At 36.4% G+C, this 23,437-nt stretch overlaps 1 protein-coding gene across 2 annotated transcripts in view; it reads right to left on the reverse strand.

Annotated features, from left to right (window-relative positions):
• puf (ubiquitinyl hydrolase 1 puf) overlaps positions 1-23,437 on the reverse strand; it is a 186,156-nt gene that overhangs the window by 84,088 nt on the left and 78,631 nt on the right. For both annotated transcript variants that reach the window (XM_083118991.1, XM_083118990.1), the window contains 5 exons: positions 9,297-9,416; positions 8,235-8,516; positions 7,169-7,280; positions 5,320-5,531; positions 2,114-2,282 (listed from right to left, as the gene is read on the reverse strand). In XM_083118991.1, coding sequence (XP_082975117.1) covers positions 2,114-2,282; positions 5,320-5,531; positions 7,169-7,280; positions 8,235-8,516; positions 9,297-9,416 — 895 coding nt within the window. The remainder of the gene's footprint in view (positions 1-2,113; positions 2,283-5,319; positions 5,532-7,168; positions 7,281-8,234; positions 8,517-9,296; positions 9,417-23,437) is intronic.

The following is a 23,437-nucleotide window of genomic DNA, read 5'->3' on the forward strand; positions in this document are numbered from 1 at the left end:
GACAAGGGAGTTTTTGAATCTGGCCCACGAGAGAACAACAGCATTGTGATTTATTCCCTGCGCTACGTTTTCTACAACCGCAGTGTGATATTCCAACGTAAAACGTACTCCCGGACATGTTTAGAACGCAATTTTATAAATAAATTCAATCCCGGACTGGGAGAGAAAATCAGCAAATGTAAATGAGTTCTACACAGTGTATAACAGTTTCATATTTAAATAATTTCAATTCGGTCCAGGAACCTTTTTTCCAGATCAATTTCAATACGGTCCAGGAACCTTTCTTCCGGATGAAGTTAAATTTGGTCCAGGAACCTTTTTTCCCGAATGAATTTCAATTCAGTCCAGGAACCTTTTTTAGGGAAGAACTTCAATTAGGTCCAGGAACCTCTTTTCCTGCATCAATTTAAATACGGTCCAGGAACCTTTTTTCAATGTAACAATATGCAACTTGAACCGAATTTATATTGTGCGAGAAAAAAGGTTCCGGTTCTAGAGCGGTACCCAATAGAACCCATTAGAATTTATGGGTTCCTGGACCTTTAACAACCCTAGAAATAAGCACACTTCTGATAAGACTTGTTCAGCACCCTTTCACCACCTGTTCATCCTCGCTCCAGAGCTATGACTCATCTGCTCTGAAGGGAAGAAAAACAGCATTGTTTTGAATCTCCTCTCCAAAGGTTGTTTTGTTTTGACGATTAGGAAGTATGAATACCAGACACAAAGCGAGGAGTTAGAAAAAGAATAGCTTTTTTTTTTCTTTTTTTGTTCTGCCTTCTGATAACACCTTGAACACACAGAGCAGTGCAGGAAGGAAATACACATGATGCTAAGAATAATATAATTGCCACTTTTCTTCGCAACCATTCACGTCCTGAAAATAAATCACGCAATATTAAACGTTGATGAAAAAAAAAAAGGAAACGTTATTTACGGGGAAACTATTGGTGGAAGGGGTGTTTGACCTCCACAAGACTTCTAAATCCAATGATAAATCATCAATTAACATGGATATAAATAACAATCAGTGGCGTACCCAAAGAGGGTGATGGGAGTCATAAGCCATAAAAAAAAAAAAAACGTCAAGGGCAGGAAAAGATGGCAAAGTGAGGGCTGACTACTATAACAAGTATACGTAACCCCATTCCCCCCTTTTGAAAATCCTGCGCACGTCACTGATAATTTATTGCGACGTCTAAAAATGCGTAACTTTGACAAAGCTTGTTTTGTTCACTTCATGCTGTTGGGCTGATCAGGACTGGATACATATGCAGCTGAAAGTGGAATCTGAACCATTCTGCACGTCTTCAGGACACTTTGATTACAGTATATAAAGATGCTGGGCATCCAGCTACAAATGATCACCTCCCTCCCTCCAATTACCCGGGACTTCTAAAAATAAAACTAATTACCAGTTTACAGAGTAAACGGAGATCTCACACAATCAGATGCATAAACTGAACCTAATAGGCGGCAGTTAGAAGCAGGTCATCCACCGTCCCTACCCTCGAAAGTGGGTTCCATTAATCCGTCATTTACTTTCACATCACATCTTGCTTTTGTCCTTAGAAATTCATTCATTACCACACTTCTTTACTATTGTTAAATAATTTTTGATACAATACATCCCCTAAAAAGTCGATTGTGTAGTTATTTCTTGCTGACACTTGAGTTTCACCCCTCCCTTATGCTTTTTCGCTTTTTACGTTTCCCGCATTTTACGTTTTTTATTTACGGGCCCCTGAAAACATAAAATCGGGGTTTCACTGTACCTATAAACTATATTCTGCAAATGTTTCATGATAAACTTCCATGGCATTATCACATCCTTAGTTAATGTATGCTACAGATGACTGCAATGCTATTACCTTATAGGAAGAACAGTGCATTTAGACATCAAAAGCAGCAAGTATGATTTATACCTTCATATTGATAAAAAAATGCAGAATTTTTCACTGAATTATAGATTATTTATAGAAATATTGGACAATAAAGTTACTGGCTATCAATGTCAGTAAATTTTAGAAGGTACTTTACAACAAACTGGCAAAAATGTCATATTGGTCCCATCCCTACAAAACACCTTACAATATTTTAACAGTAATAGTACCTGGTTGATGCTGACCAAGCAACTTCTTATGCAGAAGACTATAATTTTCTGGAGCACTCTTCACTAACTCCACAAGCAGGTCATAAGCAGAGGAACGTGATAACTGAGATTTACATTTTGGTAAGTACCTTTTCCTTGGATTTGGCAACGCAAACAGGAAGTCAAACACCTGCAAAATAACAATTACAATAATATACTTCTTAGAATATGAAACTTGTGCACATTTTAAAAATGTTGACAATGGAATCATACAGGGGCATGCAGTGACCTTTCGTGATAGGCAAGCGATGGGTTAATTTTTCGTTTCGGTTAATTATAACAATTTCAAATATAATATAGGTCTACACACATACCTACTTACAATAATGTGCATAATGGTGAAGTATCGGGCTTGAGTGTGTGAAGTGCATACATACCATAAAATCAAATCTTCGCTGCACGGTTTATAAAGAAGAAAAACAGCCTCTCGATATAAACTTGTAAATTTCAACCATGAAGAAAATAATGATTTACTTGATATTTGAGGGCAACTGTAAATTAAATTACGTTCTTTTTTAACCCTGAAAATAATAAACATCCTATTAGCATAAAGTTTCGATCTTAAATAAACGGACGGGTTTCAGTTTCTTACTTGGCTAAAATTATGAATCATGACTTGTCTTCAGTTGGACGCAAGCGCAGATGTGATTCTGGGAATGTTCATATCTTTGCACTGCATTGTAAAAATTGCTCAAGTCACTGTAGCTTGTATAGTTCCATGTTCCTAAATTTGTATTGAACAAAACACATGGCCAACAAAATAATTTATTAAGATCATTGCGGCCACATAACCACATAATATTGTTGTACTGAGATGTTTTAAACTGCCTAATGAAAACTTTCCCATCTTCATTAGTTGATTTGGTTATGCACAGTTCAGGACATGGTCGCTCATGGTTCACAAGCTCCCAACTTTTCACCATATGTTCTCGAACTGAATGGTTTTGAAAGAAGGTCTCTAATCAAGACCTTACCTGCACCACTGCAAATCGAAGGCTCGTCTGGTATGTCAACCACGGTGGAAATTTTCAATGTAGAATCATACTTTTACACCAGGTACAAAAACACGACACAAAGAACAGAAAAACACAGCACAATATCACAGTAAAAAACAACACTAATCCGCAGAACCCATGCTTCTAAATTAATTAACCTTCCTTTTCACCCTACCTCCATATTTCCGAGTAACTGACCACATGACGAATATGTTCAAGTACCGGCTGTGATTTCATTTCTTATAAATAGCATACCACTGGTGATCACTGGCTAACTTCATAATGTAATTTGTTGATTACAATAGTTTCAAACATGAAAATCGTACCGTGTTAGGTGGTGCTACGGATGCACAGAAAATTCTGGTAGTTAGCAACACTTGTGGCCAGTGTGGCAGAATTCTTTCAAACATCCTTGCCAAAGACAGATGCGGTCTTGGTGTTGCTTGCCCTCGGTCTTTTTTCTTCGTAAACGGGGATGGACAGTGTCCATGCAAAAACTGCATAAGTCACTCGAAAAGTGGGGAGAAAGGCGAGCAGTCCTCTTTTTCTAACGCGGTCAGTCGTGCCGCATCGCCCAGTGTAGTCAAGGGTGTAGCCGGTTTATGTTTCAAGCCAAAAGAACAGAAAATCAAGGAAATGAAAATTCTGCAATGTAAATATCTTATAGGAAATAATTTCTATTCTAATGTGTATAAAGGCATTGAAAAAAACGAACTTAAGATATCAAGAGAGTTTTAAAAAACAACGCAAGCGGGGCTTGCTTGCCCCGCCTTTCCTTACCGCACGCTTCTGGAATCATAAAGTTAAACTATCTTCATTAAAAATACATTTTGCATTTATCTTTAATGATTGTCACTGCTCACAATACAGTAGAACCTCAATTGTAAACTTTTCAGCGGACTGTAGATAAAGATCTTATAAAACGGAAATGTATAACCCAGGGAAAAAGTTTGTAACATATTGCTTTATTGGGACTAGGAAGGAAAAATGTAAAATCAGAGTTTCCCTGTAATATGGAACTTAAAAATTAAATAAAACAATAAAACGTAAATGTTACTACACAATTATTCATAAAAACTTACATAATTTGAAAGCATATTAATTCGTATTTTCAATAAATTAATCAAAAATACAAAACTTTTGTACTTACGTCTAGTGAGTATCTATTATTTCATGGAGAAGATGGAAATGTAGATGAAATATGGATAGGGATGTTCAAGAAATGGGAAAAATGAGAATTCAAGAAAATAGGTTTCCAAGTCACCCCAGGTGTAATCCACGAGGCCCAAATAGCACGCGACTTCAAACTTGACTTGACATAATAGAGAGGGGAAATTGGAGGGGAAGCGTAGTGAGGAGAGAAACAGCACGTGCACAACCTCCTGCATACAGCGAGGAATAAACCAACAGTCAGCACGGGGAAGTGAACAAGCGGGCATCTTTTTAACGTTTAAATTGTATATAGTTTTTTAGATCGAGAAGTTTTTAGAGCTACGGTTTTAAACAGACGAGGGAACATGGGGGTAGTAAAGGTTTTAGAAACATTTTCCAAATTCTGCCATCTAAACTTTACAGTTTCCTTTTTTCCTGATGTTTGAGATTATCTGACGTGGCTAAGACATATTTCTGGTAGCCGAGAAAATGAACCTGAAGAAGGGAACAGTTGTTCCCGAAACGTCATTTGAAATAATAGATACTCGCTACAAGTAAGTACAAAAGTTTTGTATTTTTGATTAATTTATTGAAAATATGAATTACTCTATATAAAAGTGAGTATAAGTCGTACACATCATAAATTATGAATTGAAAGCATATTAGTATTAATGCATTTACATTGTATTCAACAGATACAATTAATTACATGCAACAAAAAACAATTTCTGCTAGTGCTATGAATTATCACAATTAAGTTGACTGTTTACAATATGTAATTGGTTTACTCTAAATATTCAGGAAGCATAAAATGAAAGAAGAAAATAAGATTAATGGTGAAAGAACCTGAATTTGTGTACAAACTTTTGAAACGAAAAAAAAACTTTTTTTTTTCTCAAGTATGTAATATTTAACAAGCAATAATTTTAACATGATGTGTCACTGTAATTTACTACAAAATTCAGAAACTGAACATCTGCTAATCTGGTCAAATAAATTAACTGATATCCTTGTAAATACCTGAACAAGAAAATCTTCCCCTTCTTTGCTAGTCTTAAAAGGAGGATTGTGTTTCACTATGTTCATCATTACATTCAATAATCCTATCAAGCCATCATCCTCAACTGTGTTGTGTCTAGTTTCCAAATATTCTCGACCCAATATAGCCTGTGACACTCTCTTTGCCAATCCATCCACATCCAATATACATGCTTGAGGATCTTCAATACTTTCTGCAAAAGAATGGTACAGTTATGATAAAAAGAACTTTCTGATCAATGAGACATTATTCTAATTTGCTTTTAAAATGAAATTGTATTTGCCACTGTATTTTGACACCATAATTTCGTACCTTTACTATCTACATTGTCTTCAGATAAGAATGTAAAGGTTTGGATTCTTGAGAAACAGAATACAAGCATGGGAAGAAAAGGAGGGGGGACTATTTCAGCCTTCTTGAACTGACTCATTATAATATGGTATAATTTGTTCTCAGTTTTTGCCAATGTCGTTTGGTTTTCTAGACTACTATCTGGTACTATTAATTTTTAAGCATTTCTGCAATTCTACTCACAGGTCATCAGCAAAGTTTTATTGTTTTTATTAGAATTTGACCCAGGACTTCCCATATCAGAGGCCAGAGTGCTGTAATTTAACATGGTGTTTACTTTGAAACCAAGATGAAATTTCAAGACCAAAATATTGAAATGTCAATGGTGAAAATAAAGTTTCTCTTGTTTTTTGGACAATTTGTTACAGTAATTAATGTCTCTGGCAAATCCTAATATATTTTTAAAAAGGTTGTATTGTATTTTGCTCTATATTCACATTATACAGTACCTTTCATGGACGAGTCGCCTGCGGAGCGGCGGCCAGCTAGCCGGGCAGGTGGGACCGTGTCTGCCGACATTTAGATCCACAGGTGTACACTGACCTTGGCACTGGATGCATCAGCGCTTCAGTATCCAGATAACTGGTGTCCAGTTTGCACGTGTTTGTGAAGTGTTAAGGTGTTAACAAGCATTTTAGATTGTCTTGTTTTAGTTTACATTTTACTGGTTCTTTCTGATATTGCCATGCTATCCGTACAATTTAAAACAACGAATTTTTATGTACAACTCTCAAGTCATTACTAATTCTTGTAGGGAAGGAAGGTATAAGGCGTTTCGCATCAGAATTCCCAGATGTTGCTGTTCCACATAGAGAAAGTGTTCGAAAACTTGTGAACAAATTTAGGGAAACAGGGTCTGTCCTTGATAAGAAGCGAAGGGTGAAATGACGTGTGTTTACCGAGGAGAAAGTCAACAACGTTGAAGCATTATTGGAACACACTCCTCAAAAATACCTCCGGCACCTTGCACAAGAAACAGACTTCTCAAAAATACCTCCGGCACCTTGCACAAGAAACAGACATTTTTAAGTCATCTGCATGGCGAGCTACCAAGCTTTTAAACCTGAAGCCATATATTAGAAGAATTGAAAGAAAATATCAGGAGAGAAATTGAAGCAATTTCGGAAGAGGAACTGATACATGTAAGTGAAAAACTGTAAATGTATGAATGCAGGAGGAGAACATTTCCAACGCCTCTTGTAACAACGTACGTGTTTATTCTAATTGTAACTGTCCATCAATTTCTACGAGCTTATTTCATCACAAAGCGCTTTTCAAGTTACGCAGATGTTGCATCAAGTTTGCCGGCAGACGAACTCTCGCTGCCAGATGCACTTGCTGCCACTCCATGGACGATTTGACCATGAAAGGCACTATACAATAATAAGCAAGTTAAAATAAACTGTGACAAAATTATTTTTAGATATTTTCAAATACGGAGTTCAGAATATTTTCTATCCACAAAATACCTTCCCATACCTTTAACTACTTCTTCCGATAAACTGTCGACAAGTCTACATAAGAGCCAAAAGTAGTCTCTGCAAGCAGGCCCATAAGGCTCCTTTCCGTCTTCCACCTGCTGATTGAGCATCTGGAAGCAAGCAGTGAGAAAAAGTAAGCACCTGGAGCAATCCCTACATGATGAACATCTTTGGACATTACACTTAATATCAGTACTATGCTACAGTGTGTTTCAAAGGTCATTAAACCCTAACTCTGATTGACTATAACATGTAAACTTATGAAGCCTTTTAAATTATTTTTATTGCCAGTTCACTCTGCAGGAAATTTAATGCTTTCTTTTTCACCAGAATGAGAGGAGAAAAGGGTAGAAAAAATTAGTCATAGTTCTGTAATTGGCACCACACTAGTCTGAATTTTTGAACCAGTAAGGGTGACATGCCACACACACAAATTTAGGAACAACAATTTTATGGGTGAATTGAGAAAGTGGTTTATCATCTTTGTTTGCAATCCATAATTTTGTTAACAGAACTAGCAACGAAAAATTGAATTTTGTATTCTTGATATTTAGTGCTGCTTTTCTGCCACTTTTGGCTAACCACAATGATGACAATGAGTGATAATTAGATGAAATTGATGAAGAGACACTCACAAAGAACACCTACACCCAGTTTGAGCCTGGTACTAGGGAATTTCAGTGGTGATATAGACTTGACCACTCAACATGCCCAGCCACCCAGCTGTCTAGCAATAAAGCATTTTAAAACATCTTAATGGACAAGGCTTCATAAAGCAAGACAACCAGTATGAAACACACTGTACTTCAACATGCAGTTTTTCAATGGCAAATAGCATTAAAATGCAACATCAATGAGCTTAAATTACTGAGAAAAGTTGTTCACTATGGTGTCTTCTGCACACATCAATAATTTGTTGCATTAAACAGCAACACCCTGTATAGTTAAAAAGCAAAATGGCATAAGAATAAGAACACCCTGCATAGTTAAAAAGCAAAATGGCACGAGAATAAGAAAAATGCACAATATTAAAAAATACAAATTCCAAAATGTTGAGTACAAACCTCAAATTTTTGTGGCCTCATGCTTTCAGCCAAGGAAAGATATTCTAGGAGATGAACTAGCATAGGGGCCATAAGATTTGTGGCTGAAGGACTATTACACGATGTGCCTAGACATAGCCTGTAGAGTGCCGTACAAACTTCCTTACGGACTGCAGGTTCTGGGTCCTCGAGCACCAATCGCTGAAGCCAGGTGGAAAAGTTAGGAGCTGTGAATAAGGCTTGTCGAACATCCTGGCTTGAATGCATCCATGATACAAGTAAGGCCATTGCATAGTGAACAACCTGAAAATAGAAACACAAAATGAGTAGGGCAAAATGCCTAATTCATATTACTTTGCAATTCTGAATACATGAAAAGCATGTTTAGAACATGTCTCTGCACATACATAAACACATTTTTGCAACAATTAACAAAATTCAATGAATTATTTCTCTTGCAGTTTACGGTTCTTACAATCACATAAACACAATTTCAGGAGAACATACTTTCCCTTCATCAGACATTTATTCTAAGTTTGATTAATGAAATAATTCTACAATGTAAGCAATATGTATATAAAAAAAAATATCTTTTTTCTCTATGTTATGCGTTTGCAAAAAATCCAAGTCCCTAGCTATTGGTGATTCTGATTACATTAAACTGAATTTCTATAATGATAATTGTCATCATATACTGATTCAAAGGAATCGTCAGTTATACATTTCATGTTCTAGTGGCCTCCCAGATGGCGCAGTGGTAGCGTCATCACCTTGTAATCAAGGGGTCTCGGGTTCGATACTCGGTGGAGGCACATCGTGGTCCGGATCCCACTTTAAACTGTAGGTCCAGTCACAATTAGCCTTTCTGTGCATAAAGTGCACTTAAAAACTCAATTTCATGTTATACACATTGCATATGTTATTAATTTTATGTACAAAAATTGCAGAAATATCACTCATAAAATCTGCATAATTACAGGCATCAATGACTAAAAGGTTTCGATCAGGTTTACTAAATTGCAATTCAAATTCAATAAAGTCAGACAGTGTTGTTACCAGAATTGTTTCACAGAAAAAACTCACTTGTGCCCTTCCCCAAAAACCAGTTTTATAGTGATTTGGGTCCCGAGGAAGTGAAGCCTCATATAGGATACTAGTCAGTCTCTCCATCACAGCATCCACATCCATCATTTGCAGCATTGCCTACAAGCAGTGAAAATAAAAGTAATGAGAACAATGTACTACTAAAATGAAAATTTAATTAATTATTAAGTTTACAATTATTACTAAGTTTACTATGTACGCGGTTAACAGTGTTATACCAGTATAATTGCAAGTTATTTTAAGCATGCAATTTTGTTTTTGATGTGTGCATGTGTGTGTGTGGGGAGGGGGGTGTCTCTTGGGTGCACAATTATTGAACTGCTCAAAAAAAAAAAAAAGTAGTCTCATGTAGAACATTAGGTTTGAAAACAATGACTGCATGACCAAATTATCTAATATGGCTACAGCTAAATTCAAACGTTCTTCGATACAGAAAAGATGGTATTCCCGTTGCTGCTTTGCTTGTCATTTGTTAAAAATATTTAAATGCTTCATGTAACGCAAATCAAAGTGGGTGGGACGGTTGGTCAGTGATGCTTAGAAGCCATGGCTGATTGTGAGGACCAAGGTAGGCACTGAAAGCAATTGTTGCCGAATGAAGCCACTCATGCAGTTACACTGCTACAAGAGGGTCATTCCCAGCGGTATGTTGCAAGAATCAGGGTAGCTACGATTTTTTGATTATGAAATTCCCTGACTTTTCCAGGTTTTCCAGACCAGAAATAAAATTTTTCCAGACATGTTTGTCGTCATGATTTTTGCTTTTGAACCTCATGTTTTTCAATTAAATATGCAGGCACGTTAATTATTATGAATATGAATAAACACAGTTATTAGCTGAAAATTTACCAAGTGATTAATATAATGCAATTCAATGAAAAAATAAATAACTATTGTATTCCCCATTTTCACTAAGTCATTACAATTAAGGTGGTGTAAAAAAATCAATAAAAATGTGGCATATATCAAATCTTTACAATGTAACCTGTATACAACCTCAATTAGCCTATATCAATACAAATGAGAAACAACAGAAAATTAGGTCATGTACCTTTAGAAAATATGCAATAAGTTTAATGATTATATTTTTTAATTTATTGAAAATAGTACATATTACGGAAATTCAGAACTTGAATGGGGCCGGTGACCAACCATACACATAAAAAAAAAATATACGCGGGCCATACTTAGGAATCAAATATCTCCATTATTTGAGTTTTCCACATGCTGGAACCAATTTTTTTATCTAATTATCATAGAATTTTGGCAATCATTGTGACACAAAATTTGAACCTTCCTTAAAATAATGAGCACTATTTGGATTCGAAAAAAGTTATTTATGTTGAAAAAAAACCTTCAAAATGACCTTACTCAATCATACACGCTTCCCACGGACAAGGTATTCTCCGGTTGACAAGCGACAGTAAGTATCGTAAACTAGTGGGAATGAATGTAGAAATAAATCGGAACCTTAGTAGAGTCCATTCAGGGTCTTTATTTTAATTCTAAGACAACCAAACCTGACATTCCTAACCTAACCACAAAAGCATATATTCACAAAATCTTAAGTAATCGCTAAAACTCTGCAGTATGTGTTAACAGACATAAATCAAAATCGAACCATGTAGAAGCTGCATTTGTAGCATGATGAAATCGTAATAAAACAAAAGGAACTTGGGCTCATTTTCACCACTTTTCAGCATAATTTCATTCTACACGCAAACAATACGTAAAATTACTATCGGCATGAAACCAACATTTCTAACCTAACAACGATGTGTGACCAGTGTACGTTTAATTCCTCTATTTCGCACCAGACTTTAAAAAATAAATTCATTCTACACGCACAAAACACGTGCATATTCGAATAATGACGTCACTGATACTGCATAAAATTACTAATTTCTGGGGTGTAACACATCCCTGCAATGTAAAAACTACGACAATGAGCAAATGAACTAGTTGATCAGGTTGCTTCTAAACGGGTCGCAAATGAAGGACTCAAATTCACAGAACGGGTTCACGGGGGGAACGAAGTAGTGAGTCTCTTTGTCTTTACTCGGTGTCCGTACCTGTCCAGTGTGACGTCAACCACAGACAGTTACGTGAAATTCTGCTCTTCAAGCTTTATTGCAGATCCAAAACCAATGAACTGTCCGAACACCAACCTGCTCCGCTTCACGTATCAAAAGAGAATGGGTTCCGAACGGGTGTGTTCTTGCAGAAAGAAAAAAAAGCAACCTTTTTACCGCAAGAATTCCGAGGATGGCTGGTGCGTAGGTTCAGTCTTGAGTAGCTTGTTCTCTAAGGAAAAATCTCATGCCTCTCCAAATTCCGGTCTTGATCAGGTTCACAAGCACGAGTCGCAAAATGAACGGATCCAAGAACCTAGATCCGAGAGTGAATAAATATAGAATTGAAATGCGAAGGAACCATAATTTTGTACGTAACAGACTAGAAGTCATAATGACGAGAGGAACAAGTTTCTGAACTGAATCTTTTGGGGGGACTGGAATCACAAGAACTGAATTCGGAAGTGGAAATGAACCAACCGTTCGTTCATTTTGTAACTAGTTCTCCTGCAACTCCAAAATGCACGTAAATTCCAGAAAATATCCAAAATTCCCTGACTTTTCCTTGACCAACCAAATTCCCTGACTTTTCCATTTTCCAGGTTTTCCAGTCACGTAGCAACCCTGAAGAATGCTGACAGTTGTTCAGGGTACAACATGAAAAAGTTTTCAAGAGCATGGAAATGTTGCCAGACACCCTGGAACAAGTTGCCAAAGGAAAACAACCCCAGCGCAGGATCATTTTAGTTTCTTTACAAGCATCACGGAACAGCCACGTAAGTCCACGAGAACTGTAGGAGGACCTATTGGTGAATTTGTGATCGAACTGACAGAAACAGACTGAGGGAGGCTGCTTTACCATCTCGACGACTTGAACGTTTCCATCCACAAGCAATTCAACCAACTGTTGCTTATGGAGGTGGATCTGGTATGGTCTGGGAATGTACAAGTTTGGATCAAAAACTGATCTCTACATAGTTCGAAATGGGACCTTAAATGTGAGGTGCTACACTGATGAGTTCCTTGAGCCACATGTCATTACTCTCCTCAGATGAGAGAACTTGGGGAAAATGCACTATTCATGCATGATAACGTGAAATGTCATGCAGCTAATGTTGTTCAAAGATTCTTCCAGGAGCACAATTTGCAGAGAATGGAATGGCCACCTAGGAGTTGTTAACGATTTTGCTTCGATTCTAACAATCTCCTTAATTTTTTAAAATTCATCAGAAAATATGTCACAACTTAATACTGCACATATCTGCAATCTACACTCAGCAGACAGTCTACACACAGTTCACGCTGAGACACGACACTCTCTGGCACTTTTGCCTTTTGTCTCGTTCGAGAGGTGCTCAGACTTCCAGTCATGCCTTGAAGCATGTATGTCATCCGTGCCTTATCATGCTGTACAATACGTGTCACGTACACAAACTGCGTTGCTTTTCTTTGAAATAAAGGACCATAGATGGCAGCATGCAAGAGGAACAACAGTTATAAAAGATGCTGCATAAATAAGTTTGGAAAGTGGGTAAGAGATGGCACCACCCAGGAGAACTTATACGATTGTAAATAGAGACAACGGAAAGAGCAGATGGGATGAAATAACGATTGTATATATTAATACTAATTATAAGGAAATAAATAAATAAGTTTAAAATAATAACAGGATATAAATAAGGAGAAAAGGGGAATTATCATTCAGTAATGACATAAGCGATTAATATACAAAAGTAAGGAAGTCGAATTGCAATTTCGATTTTGTGTCTTTTACAGTTCCCACGAACTGAGAGTTTCGTGCGGCTTTTGGATTGTTTTCCCCAGGTGTAGCACCATTTCTCGGCAGCACCCAAGCACATTTGGATGCGCATACATTGTAGCTCCAAGTTAAGGTTAGCGCCGGCCAGGCGGCGATCTTTAACTAACCCCTTTCTCTTTGTTTGTTTGGGAGATCGGTTTTATTAATATTTCCATCAATTTGAAAAGATCGATAAAGAAAAGAAAGAAGAAAAAGTACACAATATGTATTAATTACAAGAAGCAGCAGCCGTAGCAATTATAAGAAGAAGAATCATTATTAATTATAAGAAGAAGCCTTATTAATTGCAAGAAGAAGGCAATGTAATTATTAAATACAAGGAGAAGAAGATTCATTAATCATAAGAAGAAGATGCCATATTAATTATAAGAAGAAGATGCCATATTGATCAGAAGAAGAAGATGCCATATTGATCAGAAGAAGAAGAGGCTATAAGAAGAAGATGACATATTGATTATAAGAAGAAGAGGCTATATGAAGAAGACGCCATATTAATTATAAGAAGATGCCATACTGATTATAAGAAGAAGAGGCCATAAGAAGAAGAAGCCCGAAGAAGATTGGTTAGAATTAATAAAAATAAAAATAGAAGAAAATTACTGTATGAAAAGACTTCAAAAGTTATTTAGTATTTGTACATAATTAATCAAGAATATAGTACGAATTGTACCCTCAGTAGTGGGTTAAATCTGTTGTTTCTTTCCATATATTTGTAGCGTTAGTAACCCTGATCTGTGCCCAGAGGTATCTCATTGTCTCTCCCCTGTGCTAAGCTGGTAGATGCTCACGTGAGAGGACGTGGCATTGATTAATGGCGACCAACGTGTGGGGCTTGATACAGACCAGAGGTTGAAATAACGCAAAGAATAAAATTTGGAAAGATAAGTAAAGCGAAAATGGAAGAAGGAAAATATATATGTTGTGGCGAAGAAGGAAATAACGAAGAAATAATACAGTGTAAGGTATGTGAAGAAATGAAACACTGGTTATGTGAAGGAATCCGGAAAGAAAAATATGAGAAGATATGTGAAAGGGGAGAAGGATACGAATGCAAGGAATGCAGGACTGTAAAGTTAAAGGAAAAGGAAGGAAAGAAAGAAGAACAAAATACGATGGAGATGTTGATGAAAATGATGATGGAAATAAAAGAAAGTCAAGATCACAACAGCAGAAGGTTGGAAGAAAATAATCGAAAAATGGAAGAGAACAGCAAAGAAGTTAAAGAAAGGTTGGAAGAAAATAATCGAAAAATAGAAGAGATGGCAGAAGTATGTGAAGAAAACAGGAAAGCATTTGAGAGAAAGAAAGAAGAAATGATAAGGATGTCAGATGAAAGACATGAAGAAACTAATAGAAAGATCGAAAAGGAAGCTTCAAGAGTGAATGAAGAATGCAAGCAGAGGAGTACGAGTTTAGAAAACAAAATTTTGGCAAACAAGAAGCAGATAGATATTAACATCTCTAAAATAGATGAAGTAGAAAACAGATTAGAAGAAATGAAAATTGTGACAGAAGAAACAATAGTAAAAGAAACTTTGAAATTTAGAGAAATGATAATTAGAGAGCGACAAGAAGTTAGGGAAGAATTAGAGGAGAGTAATAAGAAGATGCAAACCATCGAAAGTAAGATCGACAAAGGAAAGAAAGAGAATAAAGTACAATGGAAAGGAATAATCCCTAAAATAGAGGATATGAGAATACAAGATAAGCTAATAGGTTTCAATCGAGAAGGAAATGATGGAAAAGAAGAGTATGAAAAGATCAGAATAAAAAAGGAAAGTAGTAGCGACGAATCGACTACAGAGGAGGAAATAAAGCATAAAGGGAATCATCAGAAGAAGAAAAGGAAATGGAAAAGTAATGAAGAAGGGAGCGACAATGGAAGATGGTTGGACAAAGTAAACGGAAGTAATTTGGAAGTGGGAAAATATAAGACAAGAATCCCTAAGCCTAATGAATTACAACACTTGCCCAAGTTTAATGGAAATATATCTGACAAGTGTCCACAAAAATCCCTGAAGGAACTAACAACTAACGTGAAGCTAATGAGGATACCAGGAAATATGATACTGGACCTAATCGAAGGATGTTTTGAAAAGTCTGCGGCAGGCTGGTATCAGTTAAATCAGCACAAGTTTGGAACATTCGAACAGTTTAGTAAAAGATTTTTGGAATATTATTGTAGTGAGGAAATTAAGGAAAGGCAATTGGAGACATTGAAAAGAAAATATATAGATTGGTCCAAGGTTGAGAGTTTGGAAGCACACACATGGGAAACATTAAGGAGATTCCGAAATTTGAATGAAAAATGGAACGAGGAAGAGTTGGTTAGACAAGTGATACAAACGCTACCAATATGGACACAAAGAGCGGTGGCTGTAGTAAAAATAAGGAAGGTGGAAGACTTGATAGACTACCTCAGAACAGATGACATGCTGAAAAAGACTCAAAGGTCATGGGATAAAGAAAAGGAAGGTAGATATTATCCTAAGAGGCATCATCCTGAAGAGGAACAACGTCCAGAGCAGAAATTCCGGAAACAAGAATTCGGGATTAGGAACATAGAAGTCAGAAATGCATATAGAGGCAGAGGAAGAGGATTCTTAGAAGATAACGGAAACGGCAGAAGGCGAAATAATGTTCAGGAAGAGCAAAGAAATTATGATAGAAGGAATACAGGACTGTGGAGAGGAAACCGCGGATATAGAGGAAGAAATGATTATTGGCAAAATTCGAATCAAAGAAACTCGGAAAGAAGGATGGAGATAGATGAAAGGCAACCTAGAGGAAATAATTACAACGAGAGGGGAAATAATGAGATAAATGAAGAGCGAAGAGAAGCAGTGGAATTAGTCAGAAGCCAGGTGCAGAACGAAGTAGGAAATGCTGGGTGGCAGCAGATAAATGAGGATTCGAGGAATGTGGAATCGGTCGAGAGGCTAAACTTGTAGAGCTCTCGCAGCAACTCCCAGGTGTGAGAGCAAAGGAAAATGATGAATATATGAAGGGAGAACATAAGATAAATGAAGAAGGAATTCTGAAGTTATTTTTAATTGGAGAGCCGAGTTTTGAAAACTTAAAACCTGGAAGACCATTGTATGTGGAAGCAGAAATAATAGAAATTAAGGTTAAATGCTTGATCGATTGTGGGAGTGTTGTCGAAGTAATGAGCTATAAATGTTGGCAAAGAATTAAAGAGAAATACCCACAAGCAAAATTAGACGCTTTTGAAAAGGACAAAGTCAGATTAGTTATGGCTGCGGGAAATGAAGAATACAAGATTCAGGGCACGGTACGCATCATGATGAGCATCAGAGGAGCTAATTTTGAAGTAAAATTTCTGGTGATAAAGGGTTTGAGGTGTGATATAATCCTAGGAGTACCTTTCCTAGAAAACTACAATGGGCACATACATATAAAAGAAAAACGGCTAAATCTAGAATCAATGGAGAACATGAAAGTAGATATCCCTATGGAAGATGAAATAAAAGGTTCCGAGAGCGAAATAGGCGTTAGGAAGCAAAGCCTTGTATATCAGAAACATGATGCAGTGTATAAGAGGAAAGACTACGATGATATAATTGAAAATGAAAATATAAAATGTGAATATGAAAAAGAGGTCGAGAGAGAGGACCATAAATACAATGCATCGAAAGAAGAAATACAAGCTAAAGTGGATGAGTGTCATTAGATCTCAGAAAATGAAAAAGAAGATTTAAGATATATTTTGTTGAGACATAGGGGAATATTTAGCCAACGCCCAGGAGTGAGGTAGACACAGCGAGTCCAATAGTGTCAAAGCAATATCCTATACCCTTTGCAAAGAGAGAAGCTGTAGAAAAGGAATTGAAGAAATGGTTAAGTTGGGGGATAATAGAGAACTCCAATAGCGTACACGTAAGCCCAATGCACGTGGTAGAAAAACCGGACGGAGGTGTGAGCCCCGTACTGGATTTAAGAGAGCTAAATAAACACGTGCTACTTCCCAGAAATCAAGTAGAAAGAATAAATGAATTACTACACACTTTTTCAGGCAGCATATACTTCACATCATTTGATATGACTTTGTGATACTTTCAGGTAGAAATAGAAGAAGAGTCTAGAAAATATACAGCGTTTCGATATGGATCAAGGTTATTTCAATTTAGAAGGCTTCCATATGGTTTTAATTCGTCAGTATCAGCTTTTATGATGGCTCTAAATAGAATATTTAGTATAGAAACAAGAGAATGGCTTACTATATATGTGGATGATATGTGTATACATACAAAAGATTGGGAGACACACATAGAAAAAATAGATTGGGTATTAAGTAAATTGGCAGAAGAAGGATTAACTGTCAAATTGGAAAAATGCTCTTTTGCAAGGAAGGAAATACGTTTCCTAGGTCATGTGGTATCTGGAGGTGAAATAAATATGTGCCCAGACAAAAATGACGCGATAAGCAAGTTCCCAAGGCCAAACACAAGGAAACAACTTCAAAGATTCCTGGGAGTATGTAATTGGCGATCAAAATTTATACACAATTTCGCAAGCAAAGCCAAGCCATTATACAAACTTCTAAGAAAACATATAAAATGGAAATGGGAGGAAAACGAAGAGGAGGCTTTCCAAAGACTTAAGCAAGACCTTATACAAGCACCAGCCATAAGCCAACCTGATTTCGGGAAAATGTTCTTTTTAGGCACAGATGCATCAAACATTAGATTGGGAGCATACCTATTTCAGAAAAACGAATCCAATGAAGATAATGTAATACAATATGCTAGCAGAAGCTTGAAGAACTTTGAAAGAGCGTATACTATAAGCGAGCTAGTGTGTTTGGCGATAATATTTGGAATAGAAAAGTTTTCTGCATATCTGAAAGGTAGAAGATTCAAGGTGGTATGTGATCACAAGAGTCTAGTTTGGTTAAATTCTGCAAGACAGTGGAATGCAAGGCTTACGAGATGGGCAATATTACTGCAACAGTACAGTTTTGATGTTATAGATATAAAAGGAAAGGAAAACCATGTTGCAGATACTCTAAGTAGAGCACCTTTAAAGAGAAATCAGGAACCAGAGGAAGTGATTAGGCTAGAAATCAACGCTATCACTGAGGAAGAAGTAAATGGTATTAAAGAAGAGGAATGGCGAGTTGGAACAGAGGAAGATGAGGAACTAAGGGAGATTATCAAGGTGTTGGAAGGAGATTTGATTTGATTTGAATTTAAAATTTTGGGAGCGTCAGCACTAAGGCTATTTTGCTCCCGTCACATTATACGGGGGCCAGCCCCTTATCATTACAAATAACAACTCTAGCGTTGCACAACTAAAAATGTTAAAATGTTCTGACTTCTGTTAAAAGCTGAGGCCGTAAACGGGCACTCAGCACACACAAGGACAACAAACGGGACAACACACACAAAATTATACTGGCCATAGTACCAGTCGCCAGAGCCTCGTTAGTCTTTAGTCCAGGGTGCACTACGTGGAAGTGAGGTTGACCTTTGGGCGCCTACGTGGAAGGTCACCCCTTACACCCCTGTTGGAAGGAGAGGAAGGAAACAAGAAAACAAGGATGTCTAAGATAGAGAACAGATACAAAGTTACAAATGGAATTGTTTTCCAAGTTAGTTATGAGAATCCGAATCAAGTAAGGATTAGTGTACCACGAACTTTGATAAAAAGAGTACTCGAGATCGTGCATGAAGGATCTGGCCACTTCGGAGTTGACAAAACACTGAGATTAGCTAGAAGATTTTACGTATGGAAGACTATGAAGAGTGACGTTGTTAACCATGTTAGAAATTGTACAATTTGCATACAAACTAAACCTTCAAAGATAAAATTTAAGAAAGAAGAATTACATATTATCGCTAAATGGCCATTAGACATGGTTTCGATAGATCTAATAGGACCATTACCTAGGTCTAAGGGATTTTTGTACATATTGACGTGTGTGGACATATGTAGCAAGTTTATCATGTGCTATCCTTTAAAGAAAGCCACAACCAAAGAGATAGTCAAGAAGTTGGATGAAGGATTTATCAAACATTATGGTAGTCCAAAGAAAATGTTGACAGACAACAGGACTCAATTTACTTCAAAGTATTTCAAGGAGTATACATATTTCAAAGGGATAAAATTGATTAATGTAACAAGATATCATCCAAGTTCAAATCCAATTGAGCGTTACAATGGAGAGATTGTGAGGTTACTCAGAATGTACTGTCATGATCATCATACAAGGTGGTGTGCAGTAATTAACAGGATAGTTATGTTATTAAATAACTGTATATCAGCTGAGGCGAATATGAGCCCGATAGAGATTTTCTTGGGATATGAAGCAGAGCCGATGATTTTCGATGATTTAGAATGGCCAAAGAAGGTTATGGAAAGAGGAACAAGGAAAGAATTTTTCAATGACCTGTATAACAAAAGAAAGAAGAGGACGTCAAAAGAGGAAGCGAAAGGAAAGAAGATAGAAGTAAAGAGGGGTGATATAGTTTATTGTAAAACACACCCAATAAGTAAGGCCATTGACCGCACAATTAAAAAACTGTTTTTCAAGTACGAAGGTCCATATATGGTATTAGAAACGTTTAGGAACACTATAGTTATACAAGATATGATGACAAAGGAAGTAAGAAGAGAAAATTTAGATAATGTAAAAAGATATAATTGTACGGAAGATGTTAAACAAATGTTGAAAAGTACATATGAGAAGTGAATAGTAAGAATGGATGTTGAAGAAAATTTTTCCTTGCATACGAATCTTTTCAGAAGGAAAAATTTTACCCAGAGGAGGGGAATTTTGTGTCACGTACACAAACTGCGTTGCTTTTCTTTGAAATAAAGGACCATAGATGGCAGCATGCAAGAGGAACAACGGTTATAAAAGATGCTGCATAAATAAGTTTGGAAAGTGGGTAAGAGATGGCACCACCCAGAAGAACTTATACGATTGTAAATAGAGACAACGGAAAGAGCAGATGGGATGAAATAACGATTGTATATATTAATACTAATTATAAGGAAATAAATAAATAAGTTTAAAATAATAACAGGATATAAATAAGGAGAAAAGGGGAATTATCATTCAGTAATGACATAAGCGATTAATATACAAAAGTAAGGAAGTCGAATTGCAATTTCGATTTTGTGTCTTTTACAGTTCCCACGAACTGAGAGTTTCGTGCGGCTTTTGGATTGTTTTCCCCAGGTGTAGCACCATTTCTCGGCAGCACCCAAGCACATTTGGAGGCACATACATTGTAGCTCCAAGTTAAGGTTAGCGCCGGCCAGGCGGCGATCTTTAACTAACCCCTTTCTCTTTGTTTGTTTGGGAGATCGGTTTTATTAATATTTCCATCAATTTGAAAAGATCGATAAAGAAAAGAAAGAAGAAAAAGTACACAATATGTATTAATTACAAGAAGAAGCAGCCGTAGCAATTATAAGAAGAAGAATCATTATTAATTATAAGAAGAAGCCTTATTAATTGCAAGAAGAAAGCAATGTAATTATTAAATACAAGGAGAAGAAGATTCATTAATCATAAGAAGAAGATACCATATTAATTATAAGAAGATGCCATATTGATCAGAAGAAGAAGAGGCTATAAGAAGAAGATGCCATATTAATTATAAGAAGAAGATGCCATACTGATTATAAGAAGAAGAGGCCATAAGAAGAAGATGCCATATTGATTATAAGAAGAAGAAGCCCGAAGAAGATTGGTTAGAATTAATAAAAATAAAAATAGAAGAAAATTACTGTATGAAAAGACTTCAAAAGTTATTTAATATTTGTACATAATTAATCAAGAATATAGTACGAATTGTACCCTCAGTAGTGGGTTAAATCTGTTGTTTCTTTCCATATATTTGTAGCGTTAGTAACCCTGATCTGTGCCCAGAGGTATCTCATTGTCTCTCCCCTGTGCTAAGCTGGTAGATGCTCACGTGAGAGGACGTGGCATACGACAGAAGCCAACTATAGAAACGGGAAGTCCAATATGTACAACTGGCATTCAACACGATTTACAAGGACTACAGTAAATAGCCAAGTGAGATTTGGAATTTACACATTCATCGATCCATGTGTTTGGACCTAGAAGCAGTTTTGTCTATTCTAATCGACTACGAAGAGGCACACATAGCTGTAAATTTTGTACCTGTTTTCCACAACTCGACCAGGCACGTATTTCAACGAGAGGATTGAAAAGGGAGGTTCGATCCATGCTCGTATGTGAGGGATCAACAAACAACATCACATTCCTGACTATCAGCCAGTCGCCAAAACTGCAGGTATGTGTGAGTGTTCAGTCAGTGCTTTGACTGAATTTGACTCTGCCCAATCATACAAATATTGACAGCACAATTATCCCATTGAGAACATGACTGCAATTATATTAAAACATCCTGAACTAGATTTTGATTAAGCATAGGAAAGTAACTTGCCTTAACATCAAAATTACTATTCGTAACGATTCAATTTTTGTATGCTTTCAGGTGTGATAAGAGATGTGATAATTTGCACACTTGCTTTACAGTATACATTTAACTAAATTTAGTGTTACTTGCAACATGCGTGAATAAATTCTTAAAGTTCTTCATAAAGCAAAACATCGTGGTTGCTCGCGATGTAGAAATCTACGATGGCGTTTAACAAAAAAGTACAGAGAAAATTAGAACCTTAAAATCATTCCCGAATTTGCAAATTAACCTAAATAGAGCATCTAAAAAAGAAAATAGTGAGTCCCATAAAATTGTAAATATAAGTAGTATGAGTGAGCACCTTTGGTACCATGTCTAATAAAAGTTTATGATTGTTGTATTTATCAAGCATGTCACTTGAGGGCTTTTACGGACACATTGAAAAACAATAGTAAACATTTAATTCTCGTGTTCCAGTACCTTAATCTTTGAATCATTGCAATATTTACAATTCTTGATTTTGTTAAAGACAGTTTTGATGTCAATTATAATACTTGTTAACTTGTTTGAACAACAGCATGCCATGATGGAAATAAACTTGTTATTTGTTAAATATTAAAACTATTTGTCCTGTTTGATTTATAGACATCCTTTATAAAAGTCTCTCATTGAGTATAGTTGGATTTTCACATTGAGTGTAACTATAATTTTGTGCACATAATTAATTCTTTATTGGCAGGAGGACTTGTGCATTACTGGATTAGAACTTAATGCATGACCCTCACAACAGGTTGAAGCAGTACACTTACCGTGTACCATTCATTTCAAAAATCAAGACTATTGTGCATTCTAGGTTGGGTAAAATTTCCTCTGTTGCATTTCCTAAAATTGCCCCGACCGATCTAGCATGGTACAGAGTCAGACTTGAATCCAACTGAACATCTCTGGGATCAACTGCAACAAGGTGTTTGAGACCGATCCCAAACCCTTCCGGCCCTTGCAAAGCCCTTGTGAATGAAAGGAGATGTCTACCTCAAGTAAACACACAGCATCTTGTCAGAAGCATGAACAGGCAGTATTCCATATTAATTTGCAACCATTACAATTTAACCTTGTTGATTCCTTTCGTCTGTGACAAGTACACAGAGATTGTCTTTCATTTGTGGCAAATGGACACTTTGGTTTCGGACATTTGGACAAACTAAACCATAAATTGAGTTACATAAAGAGAATTTCTGTGTAATTTGTTGAGTGTCATAAAGAAGAGGAGTTGTTTTCATGTTGTATTTTTCATTTGAATACATAGCCATATATTAAGTTACGCAAGTTCCAATATGTGACTAGTTTTATTTTTTGAGCAGTGTATGTTTACTGCAGATAAGGGTTCTAATTAGATACTTAAATCTCTCAGACTTAATTTAAGTCATATGATGTAGCATATATACACCTCACTTCCCTCCGAGGCACTTCTCACGTAAACTAATGAACATTCTTAGCATAGTCCTATATTATGTTTTACATACACCACCTTGGTAACTGTTATGAATCAAACACATGTTCATGTAACATTTTATAACTTACTTTTTTTTCTCCCAGAATATTGCCGATTCCTCTTGAATCTCTCTCGATATATTAGTACATTCTCACAAATTACATACTACATTACAGCTGTAGTGGTTCAGTTGGTTTGGTATCTGATGGTCATGCATAAAGCCTGGGTTTGATACCGGAGTGGGCGATCTAAGGTCAGAATTTTTCCAGCAATTTCCAGGTTCAACCTAGCCTCATGAATGGGTACCTAGGGGCAAC

Source organism: Lepisma saccharinum, chromosome 3, assembly GCF_977018435.1.
Source record: "Lepisma saccharinum chromosome 3, izLepSacc3.1, whole genome shotgun sequence".
Taxonomy (NCBI): Eukaryota; Metazoa; Arthropoda; class Insecta; order Zygentoma; family Lepismatidae; genus Lepisma; species Lepisma saccharinum.